At 37.0% G+C, this 10,602-nt stretch overlaps 2 protein-coding genes across 5 annotated transcripts in view; one reads left to right on the forward strand and one right to left on the reverse strand.

The window, feature by feature from the left end:
- LOC111489015 (protein PARTING DANCERS) overlaps positions 1–1,490 on the reverse strand; it is a 4,611-nt gene extending 3,121 nt beyond the window's left edge. For 2 of the 3 annotated variants that reach the window (XR_002719314.1, XR_002719313.1), the window contains exons 1-3: positions 1,325–1,490; positions 245–366; positions 84–172 (exon numbers count right to left, since the gene is read on the reverse strand). Coding sequence is in view for 1 of the 3 variants with exons in the window: in XM_023137012.1 (XP_022992780.1) it covers positions 84–172; positions 245–366; positions 1,325–1,391 (278 nt within the window). In the remaining 2 variants the exon portion in view is untranslated. The remainder of the gene's footprint in view (positions 1–83; positions 173–244; positions 367–1,324) is intronic. The other variant, XM_023137012.1, reaches the window with a different exon arrangement.
- Positions 1,491–1,916: 426 nt separating this feature from the next.
- Positions 1,917–10,513, forward strand: LOC111489012 (phosphoribosylaminoimidazole carboxylase, chloroplastic-like). Of its 2 annotated transcripts, XM_023137007.1 has the most exons (16): positions 1,917–2,464; positions 2,610–2,825; positions 2,900–3,011; positions 3,454–3,516; positions 3,626–3,764; positions 4,384–4,439; positions 4,876–4,949; positions 6,374–6,521; positions 6,631–6,804; positions 7,768–7,855; positions 7,943–8,053; positions 8,732–8,829; positions 9,202–9,319; positions 9,580–9,674; positions 9,978–10,084; positions 10,172–10,513. In XM_023137007.1, exons 1-16 carry the CDS (start codon positions 2,226–2,228, stop codon positions 10,251–10,253), a joined length of 1,920 nt encoding a protein of 639 aa, XP_022992775.1. In that variant the 5' UTR covers positions 1,917–2,225; the 3' UTR covers positions 10,254–10,513. The 2 variants fall into 2 exon arrangements, with proteins under 2 accessions (XP_022992775.1, XP_022992776.1); XM_023137008.1 differs by lacking the exons at positions 1,917–2,464; positions 2,900–3,011 and having other exon boundaries at positions 2,758–2,825.
- Positions 10,514–10,602: the final 89 nt, after the last annotated feature.

A 10,602-nucleotide genomic window follows, 5' to 3' on the forward strand; every position in this document is an offset into this window, starting at 1 on the left:
AAAAAAAAAAAAAAAAAAAAAAAAAAAAAAAAAAAAAAAAAAAAAAAAAAAAAAAAAAACAACAACAACAACAACAATACTACCTGCAAAAGATTGATGACGTATTGCTGCAATCCCAACTTGTCACAAAAGCAAAAGCCACTGATAAACCCCCACAATTGAATATCAAGTCCTATAAGTGATTGATATGAGTACAGAATGGTTGTCAATGAAATTTACTTACCGAGAAAGTAAAGAAAATTACTGGAGCGATTGGAACAAAATTGAGGCGAAATGAATTTGTGCTTAGGAAATTAGACATAAAATTGATGGTGGATGGATGCTGCTCATCTCTCCATATATTGCTCATCAAACAGACTCCGCCGCCTGCACTTGTGAAACAAACAGATTACTCCAATGCACCATTCTCGTGCGTGCTCAGACATTTTGAAAAATGTACATACAAGATTTTTGTTTAACATGTTCTACAAGTATAACCTCATTTCGCGCATAGAGAAATTTGATCATGACAACACCACGTCCACTTTTAGAGAACCACTATTCGGGTTTTTCAATTGTCATGATGATCTTCTTTTAAATTATTAGCCAATTAAAAAAAAAAATTAAATAGAAAAAGGAAGGGAAAATAAAAGGGTGGGACGCAAGATCTAACATTGGATAGCACACTCAAAACATATTATATGTGGTGGCATAAGATTCAAAAACTCGAACATGTGAAGTTACGGCTCCCAGAAAATTATCAAATGTCTCGTAAAGAAATGCATTAAATCACGAGTGTTCTTATGATAATGCTAGACGGATCAAGAACAATACTAACGTAAAGACAGTAGACGCTAACTAACAATTTTCCTAGGGAGTTCTTAAAGCACAAACAATTTACATTTCGGAGGAGATAGATCCTTGTTCTCCCGGAAGTAATCAGCACAGACAACTATAATTTTCCTCGTTTGAAATCATTTCGTTTGCGGAAACTATAAACGAGCAAAGTAGAGATTGAGCGACAGTGACAGTTGAAAACAAGTGAACGAACATTGACATGCAATAAGAAGATTCCTCTAAAATCGTATTTGTTGACATCGGAGAGCATATTTCTTCGTGTGTTTCCAGTGTTTGTTTATTTGATGATCAAAAGATATCGCATCCCCGTGCCTAAAGCAATCAATTAGGAGAATTCTACATTGCTTTCTACCCTATGAAATACTAACATAATCTTGTGACCTAAAATGAATTCACGAGTCCTGCATTTGCATCCGATCAAGACATATACGGCTTTCTAGTAAATAACACACAGTTTAAATCAATAAGATAGTTAAGAACAGAGTACCAGAATTTTTTGCTTTCACTTGATTTCCATCCATTTGATTAACATCTCTCTGTGACAAACTCCCCATTGCTAACTCTCAGTGATAACATAAACTTTGTACAGAAACGGGGGAGAGAGAGGAAGAGAGGCAGCGGGAGGAGAAGATATGGCGCGCGAAAATCTAAATCCTGCGCGAAACTAATTTTCAGGAGGGCTTTTAAATTATAGCAACAGAACCGGGGCCGAGCTGAAGCCTTTATCTAAGTCCATTTCAAAGCCCATACGTAGGCCCAATAGGAAACCTGTATCTAAGTCCATTTCAAAGCCCATACTTAGGCCCAAACGGAAGCCCATATCTAAGTCCATTTCTCGGGTTTTGGACCTCTCGCTGGCTATTCTTAATTGGGTCGGGTCTTGGGCATGACCTAAAGCTTCACGCCTCATGCCTCACTTCTCGTGCCTCCTCTCTTTTAGACCTCATGGCTCATGGCTCATGCCTCGTGTCTTATTATCTTTAAGCCTCATTGGCCTCAAGACCCATGCACCAAACTGATGAACTAGGTTGAACCAAACCAAATGGTTCGGTTCGATTATTTGAAGAAAGCTGGAGATTGGTCGGTTCTCTAACATCCAAACCGGAAAGAATCGGTTCGGTTTATCTGAAAAAGGTGTACAACCCGCCAGTGGAGAGAGCAGAGAGCAGAGAGCAGAGGTGCAGGGAGCAGGCACCGATGTCCGGCGAAAGCATCTGCAAACAGTGAAAGAAGCCCCTCAGTTATTCCCTCTCTCTCGGCCGCCGCGCCGCCCATTGGAGTTTCTGATTCTTCTTCATCTTTCTAGTCAGTACATTCCATCCGTGTACGTGGAAAGGAGAGTACTCTTTCCTTCATTGCAGTTGTTTTAGGCTTAACTATTCCACACGATGCTTTCAAGTTCCTCGATGGCTTCACCTAGCCGCCCAAATTATGTATTAGTTTCGGATATTATACGTACACCCTCTCTATCTTCGCAAAGGATTAAAGCTCTAAGCTGGTTTGTTGATTCAAACATCATCCCATCTTATAGTTTCCCTTCACTGCTAAAAATGGCCAAACAACCACAGCGCAAGAATCACACCCTACACTGCTCCGCATCACTTCATTCTACTGAGACTCTTCCCCGGTTTGTTTTCAATTCACTGCACCTTTTAGTATAACTTTTCTTCCAGGGATATGTTTCCGTCTATTTCCCCTCACCTCCTTAATTTTGGAAACATGAGAATGAAATAGCTCTTGGTTAGAATCTCTTCTCTGGTATTTACTTGCAGGAAAGATGAAATTTCTGTTCATGGAGTTTCTGAAAAAATTGTTGGTGTCCTAGGAGGGGGCCAACTGGGTCGTATGCTTTGTCAAGCAGCCTCCAAATTGTCCATCAAAATCGCAATTCTCGACCCACTTGTAAACTGCCCTGCTAGTTCGTTAGCTTACTATCACATGGTTGGTGACTTTGATGATAGTAATACTGTCCAAGAATTTGCTATGAGGTACATTTTTTACGTTCATTAGTTCTTTTTTAATGCTCATGGTAGTAACAGTAAGTTCCGTCCATGGTAGTTAGATGTGAAGTCTTAACAGTTGAAATTGAACACGTTGATGTGGCCACACTAGAGATTCTCGAGGAGCAAGGAATTGATTGTCAACCGAGAGCATCTACCATCCGTATAATTCAGGCCTGTGTTTCTTCATGTGTACATTTGGTTTTGAAAGCCATCTTTTTTTAAGTCCAAAAGTTACTTGTCAATTCTAAGATTTTCAGTCAATCTTTTATTATGAGGACCGGATGAATGAAGGCTACATCTATAATGGAAATAGAGGAATGCATAATACATACACCTTTAAAGAAGCTTCTAATCGGAAATTTGCCTATAACGCTGTTATCGTGACTACATCTTATATATCTTGCAGTACTAGTCTCCTCCCTCTCTCTTCTTGTTGGTTGATATCTTTTAAAATAACCAATGCATGTGTTATACACCTATCAAATTGTCCCTGCAATCTGCTCAAGAAGATTAAATCTTCTAACCTCCACCATTACGTTGCTCAGAGATCGAAATAAATTGTCTACTATATTTGTTTATTATTTCTGATCCTTTATCATCTATTATGTTACAGGACAAATATCTCCAAAAAGTTCATTTTTCTCAGCATGGAATTCCATTGCCCGAGTTTACGCAGGTTATATTATCTGCCTTGACTTCTCCTTAATGGTGTTGCCATTCTTGCCCTTATATTTGTGTTTAACAGTAGCAGATTACTTACTGACCGTTAATGTTTTCTCTTACAGATCGAAGATCTTGAAGGTGCAAAGAAAGCAGGTGATATATTTGGTTATCCTCTCATGATTAAGAGCAAAAGATTTGCTTATGATGGACGAGGAAATGCTGTTGCGAAAAGTGTGGAGGAGCTTTCTTCTGCCATTTTTGGTGATGTTTCTTTATTTCGAGTTCTTTTTAAATATTGAAATTGCAATATATTAATAATAGTATGCATAAAGCCTGTAATTTATGCGATTATTAAAAATAGTCCCGTAACTTTTTGAGAACAACCTATGGGGTGCTCAATGAAACGATCTTGATTTCACACTATGTTGTGGGCTGAGGAGAGAGCTACTCTACAAAGCGGTGGGGAGTGGGATAGTACTGACATCTAGCTCCTCGTTAGGTTTTATGTTTTCCTCAAGGCATCAATGTTGAATTTTCTTTCATTCTCCTTTTTTTTTTTTTTTTTTTTTGTAGGCTTCGTTTTTTAGGATGCTCTTATGTTCCTTTATTTTTTCCCGAAGAAAGTATGCTTTAAAAAAAAAAAAACATATGGAGATGGAGATTCAAAGCTGAGACATTTTGGTTTAGGATATGTCTTAATCAATTGTTACATTTTTTTTTTGTACTTGTAGAAATTTAATTTGGGAGTCTAAGTAATTAGGCATTTCGTATGCTTGTTATGTTTACTTCTTGGTCCGTTTGAGGTCTTAATTTACGCATAATTTTATTTAATATATTTCCTACTTTTCTAATAACTTGTGCTCTTTGTTAATATGTCCAGCTCTGGGTGGATTTGAGCGTGGCTTATATGTCGAGAAGTGGGCACCTTTCGTGAAGGTTAGGTCTTAGCATTCTGTTTGCCTTGTTGATCATTCACCTCACTCTTAATTGCTTTTTTCTCCCTATGTATGCATTTCCCTTTCTTTATTTCCTTTTTTTTTTTTTTTTTTTTTCTGTAATGAAAGAATTTCATCGGGAGTAAAGCCATGTCCCAAGCAAGGAAGCTTACACAAAGCTTTTCCAGTTAGCTTAAAGAACATTTTAGTGATAGTTGTTGAAAGGAGCATAGAAGCTACACCAAGAGAGCCGTTAAAAATAGTTTCTAGAATTCTTTTAGTTTTCTTTCTTTTGTAAGAATGTGTGAATATATGATAAATGAACAATAGCACATATCAACTTGCATATGAAGTCCTGGACCTAAGCATTATGAAGTTTCTGTTTGCATATCTTTTTCAGGATGACATCTGATCTTTGTTTTCCTTTTGTGTGATAGGAACTGTCAGTTGTTATTGCAAGAGGCAGAGACAACTCCATGGCATGCTATCCTGTTGTTCAAACTATTCACAAGTAAGTTGAAGGATACAATTTTTATATGTTCTTCCCTTTCCCTTCTTGCAAACTTCCATTTCTCCTTGCAAGCTTTTAAAAAATGTAAATTCATGAAATGTATAGCTCAATGGTATTGGTGAGTATTACCTCCTTTATGGTAGGAGGTTCAAATCTCCACAACCCCACTTGTTATTGTAAATTTCATGCATCATATGCAAGTGTCTAAATTATCAATCATACTATGTCGATGTCTAACTTTTTATTTGATACCTATCTTCGTCTCTCTATTCTCAGGAGGGTTATAAAGGGTTTGTAGTTGTAGAACATGGAAGATTCAAAGTTGAGGTGAACGATAAGTTTAGATGTACTTGTCCTAGGTTGAGTAAATGGAGGGAAGATAGTTCTTTCATAAGTTGGAGGATAGAAATAAACATGCTATGGTGGCGGATGTTATCCTTATGGAAAATCCTAATTATCATTTACAAAAACCTAGTTGGGTCAAGATTGACAGGTTTTTTATCAAATCTTTGTGGAGCTCAAGAAGTATTGCTCTGGCTTCCTTGCTTTCATGGGAGTATCCTTTTATGAGTTGATCCTTCTTACAATTTCGTGAATATGGTATTAGGTTATTAATCACTTGCACTGAAAATTATGTTGAGGACCTTCCTTTACTTTCGTTTCTAGCCTAAGCTTAATTCCGATCATTGCTTCTTCTTCCCTGCCGTCTTTGAGCCTTCAGCCGCCAGTCTTTTGTGGAAGTCAAAAGCTGTGTTGTGTTCATAATAGATTTTTTTTTTTTTTTATCAACCTAATCAGCAGGGTGAAACAACTAAACAGTGGGCCATAATATCTCGACTCTCAAGTTGTAGTTGGGTCTTTTGGGAGTCTTTGATCAACACAATATTTTTTCCACCTCCATGAATAGTTTCTACACAGTTATGCTTACTGGCCCCTTGCTTAATTCCAAAGCTAAAGCTTCTTGTTACAGTGTGGTGAAGTGTATTATGTGAGAAATTTGGCTGGAAGTAAATATAACTTTTGAAATGTTGAAGGGCAGCTCTTAACTTTTTGGGACCGTATTTGTCTTCTCTTCTCAGGTTGTGTTAGATAAGTCTTCTGTAAGTATTAGCTTTCTTTGATTCTTTATCGACTGGAGCAATTATTTGGAACTCTTGGTTCTGCAGGCTCATTTCATTTATGATAAAAATTCATTCTTATAAAGAGAAAATTGTGAGATAAAATTGCACTGATTTTACATTACTCCTGTGCATTCAGACAACACATTGGTTCTAGCTTTGTTTTTGGCTAGTTCCTCTTGCTGGGCTGTTGTTTATAGGTCATTTTGTATTTTGTATTTTTTTTTTTTTCCATTTTCTCAATGATAGCTGATTTTCCATAAAAAAAATTACTTAGACGTCACATAACAAAATTTATCCCTGTAGAGAAAATATTTGTCACATCGTCAAAGCTCCAGCTAGTGTGTCATGGGAGATCAAGAAACTTGCAACCGATGTTGCATTCAAGGCTGTTAGCTCTCTGGAAGGTGCTGGCATTTTTGCTGTAGAGTTGTTTTTGACAGAAGATGGTCAGGTTGTATAATCAGTGTTAACTTGCTGTAAAAATATCGTGTTATTAGCATTTTTCTTCTTTTGGACTCTGGGACTAATGTACTGATCATTTTTTTTTTTACCTTTAACAGATTTTACTGAATGAAGTGGCACCTAGACCTCATAATAGTGGTCATCACACAATTGAGTCTTGCAAGACCTCTCAATATGAGCAGCATTTGCGGGCAGTCCTTGGTCTTCCCCTTGGCGATCCATCAATGATAACTCCAGCTGCTATTATGTATAATATTCTAGGTGAAGATGAGGTAAATTAAGAATATTTTATCCCCTTTTGCTTTGTGATATTTTCTTTATTGATTGAAATTGTAACGACCCAGGCCCACTGCTAGCAGATATTGTCGTCTTTGGGCTTTCCCTCAAGGCTTTAAAATGCGTCTGCTAGGGGAAGGTTTCCACACCCTTATAAAGGGTGATTTGTTCTCCTCCCCAACCAATGTGGGACATCACAATCCACCCCCCTTCGGGGCCCAGCGTCCTCGCTGGCACTTTTTCCTTCCTCCAATCGATGTGGGACCGCCCCTAAACCCACCCTCCTTTGGGGTCCAACGTCCTTACTAGCACACTGCCTCGTGTCTACCTCCCTTCGGGGAACAGCGAGAAGGCTGGCACATCGTCCGGCGTCTGACTCTAATACCATTTATAATGGCCCAGATCTACCACTAGCAGATATTGTTCTCTTTGGGCTGATGTCCCACATTAGTTGGGGAGGAGAACAAATCACCCTTTATAAGGGTATGAAAACCTTCCCCTAGTAGACGCGTTTTAAAGCCTTGAGGGGAAGCCCAAAAGGGAAAGCCCAAAGAGGACAATATCTGCTAGCGGTGGGCTTGGGTCGTTACAAAAACTATATTTGCTATTTTTAAAAACAGAAAAGGAAGAAACAATACATGTTAGGTGCGGCAGAATTCTTTATGTTAAGCAGCTTAAGTATTAGAGACTAGGTAATTTAGTGACTTAAATGTTGACTATAAGTTTCAATACCAGTGAACTTATCCTGGATTTGGCTGAGATACTTAGAAGCTGTATATGATATAACACAATTTGATACTTTTGAGGACATCGAGGATTGATCAATCATAATTAGGAGAACAAAGCCTTACTAAAGGCAGGGCATCAGTTCAAACTTCATAGTAGAATAGACTTTGAATATGCATGTTGTAGCTGTAAGTAAACACTTGTGATAGTTGTTCTGTTGCTGTTTTTTTCAGGGGGAACCTGGTTTTTACTTAGCTCATCAACTGATGCAAAGGGCATTGAGTATATCTGGAGCTTTTGTTCATTGGTATAATAAATCGGGTTAGGCTTAAATTTTTCTTCCTCTTTACATTTTTCCCCTTCTTGAATTGCGAACTCAACATTTAATCAACTCCCTTCATGAACCAGAAATGAGAAAGCAAAGAAAGATGGGTCACATCACGATTGTTGGCCGGTCTATGAGTGTTGTTGAAAACTTATTATCATTCACGCTTGATGAAGCTTCTGAAAAACCTGCAGGTCAGCCTCCCTCCGTGATGCTTCATTTTAGTGTTTTATCTGGTTTCTTTTTTTTTTTTTTTTTTTAGCCTGTTAACGGTTGTGTTAATTGAAGTACGATTTTCAATGGAGTGGTTACAATGCTAGTCAAATTACTATATCAGTTATTCGTATGCTCTTTCCTTAGTTATAATCTTTTCAATGTCAACTTAGAAAAGAGAAAAAAGAAAATAAAGGAAAACCTCACATTATTATTTTTGGCCAATTAGAAGAAAAGGAACTAGCTTTTATACTAGTTCATACAAACGTTCAATCAGCTAGGGACTTAACTAACTAAGCCTAACAATTTTACCTACTAATCTTGAACTTCTAACTAATCTTGAAAATTAAAGAATCTGGAACGATAATACAGCTGCTAAAAAATACAGAATTTCCCTAAATGCTCAGCCTTTATAACAAATAGGCCAGATCACGCATTATGGATCTTATAAGAAAGTTATATCATGTCTTATTGGTTAGTTTATGAATCTAGCTTTTGTATTTCTTAGTTTCTAAGTAAAACCTCTTTCCTATTCCTAAAGGAAATTGCATATATATTGGTAGGTAGGTAGTATTGAAGTTTCATATATGTATAATAAAAATTTGATCTTTTCTCTATTTGATCATTTTTGTTTCTTATTAAAATCATACTCAACACAGTTGAACGACGTGTTGGAATCATAATGGGCTCGGATTCAGATTTTCCTGTAATGAGAGATGCTGCAAAGGTCCTTGACACATTTGGTGTGCCTTACGAGGTTAATTTTGGTTTTTGGTGATTGATGTTGTTTATGTTCATGATATACATACTTTTGGTTAAAAATACAGAGTATATATATAGTCTTGGGTTTTCAATTATAAAAACAGTCTCTATTAGTCTCTTTAAATTTTGAAAAAGTATTCACATTGCATGTTTCTTACGTGAAAGTTATTATTCAGACAATTTTGATAAACTTAAGTTCAAAGGACATTTGAAGTACATGAGCTAAAATGAAACTCAAAGTAACGGAGCCAAAATTGTATTTTAACCTATATTTTCTTGATGGATATATATATATTTGTCTAACCTGTGAGTTTTTTTTTTTCTTTTTTCTTTTTTCTTTTTTCTTTTTTCTTTAAAAAATATGCAGATAAAGATAATTTCTGCACATCGAACCCCTGCTTGGATGTTTTCTTACGCCTCATCTGCTCAGGAGAGAGGGATCCAGGTTATCATTGCTGGTGCTGGGGGTGCAGCCCATTTACCAGGCTAGTCATTTAAATGCTTCCTAGTATATAATATTTGGATAGAACAAAAGATGTCATTCTAAAGGGCTGGTGAAATGAACAAAATTGCTCGTTTACGCAGTCTTGAGTTCAAAATTACTGGGTCACTGGCTATTGCATGTTAAATTCAGGGGATAGTTCTTAGTGTGAAATCTGGCAAACAACGAAAGATTGGGGATTTCTATATTTATTTGCCCAAAAAATAGGGAATTTATCATTAGCGACTGGTAGCTTGATTTCAGGTATGGTTGCCTCACTTACGCCGTTGCCTGTTATTGGTGTCCCTGTGCGTGCTTTGACATTGGATGGACTTGATTCACTTCTGTCAATTGTGCAGGTACTCTGTTTTTGTCTCAAAATAATTTCTGGTTCTATCGGTTTGATTAATAGTTTCTTTTTGGCGTATAAACATAAATTTTGGTGCATTTTTCAAGGTCACCTATTGTGATCTGTGAAATCAGTTGGTCCCTAACCTATCCCTGGAATGAGACTAAGAAGGTTTTAAATGAATGTGCTAGCATAAGTGAATATATGGGTTTTGTAGAATTGATCTTTTTGTTTGCTTTTGGCAATTGTTAGTGCAAATTCTTGGTTCCCATTTCACGAGCATTTATGATTATTTTAAGGACTTCTGGTGCAGATGCCGAGGGGAGTTCCGGTGGCTACTGTTGCAATCAATAACGCAACCAATGCTGGTTTGCTGGCATTAAGGATATTGGGGGTGGCAGACACGGATCTACTCTCAAGGTGCTTGCTTCTCTTATTTGCTTACGAATATATATATAGTGGGACTTCAAGTAAATAAAATGAGCATATGGTACTGTTAATGTGCAGGATGAGCCAATTTCAAGAAGACACCAAGAAAAGTGTATTGAGCAAGGCAGAAAACTTAGAAAAAGGTGGTTGGGATGTGTAGCCTTTACCCAAAAACCATAAATTCAAAAGAGCAAAGTAACTTTGCTTATCCATTTCTATTTCGACTCTGCATACATTCAATGGAATTCCTGCTAAGCAGCAGAAAGTGTTTTTGAGAAGTGACGAGGAAAATAAATTAATTTAGTTCAGGCAGCTGTCGAGTCTATGTATGTTTACGGCTAATGTAGTTTCTTAGTCCACAATTTTACAGATCATTTATCCTCTGAATAAGAATTTTAATCTTAGGGAATCTGGTTTTGCTTTGGTACTGGCCGTTGCGAGTTGAAGCATTCTAACTTTATTGTATAAGAAATAAGAATTGTGACCTCAATGAACTCAAGATTCTTCAC

Source organism: Cucurbita maxima, unplaced genomic scaffold (assembly GCF_002738345.1).
Source record: "Cucurbita maxima cultivar Rimu unplaced genomic scaffold, Cmax_1.0 Cma_Scf00014, whole genome shotgun sequence".
Classification (NCBI taxonomy): domain Eukaryota; kingdom Viridiplantae; phylum Streptophyta; class Magnoliopsida; order Cucurbitales; family Cucurbitaceae; genus Cucurbita; species Cucurbita maxima.

Excerpts from the sequence above, each read along its gene's own strand:
- LOC111489012 (XM_023137007.1), top strand. The coding sequence starts at position 2,226 with ATGCTTTCAAGTTCCTCGATGGCTTCACCTAGCCGCCCAAATTATGTA. Across the intron at positions 3,517-3,625 it reads CATTGCCCGAGTTTACGCAG|ATCGAAGATCTTGAAGGTGC; the intron begins GTTATATTATCT and ends TTTCTCTTACAG. Across the intron at positions 3,765-4,383 it reads GCTTTCTTCTGCCATTTTTG|CTCTGGGTGGATTTGAGCGT; the intron begins GTGATGTTTCTT and ends TAATATGTCCAG.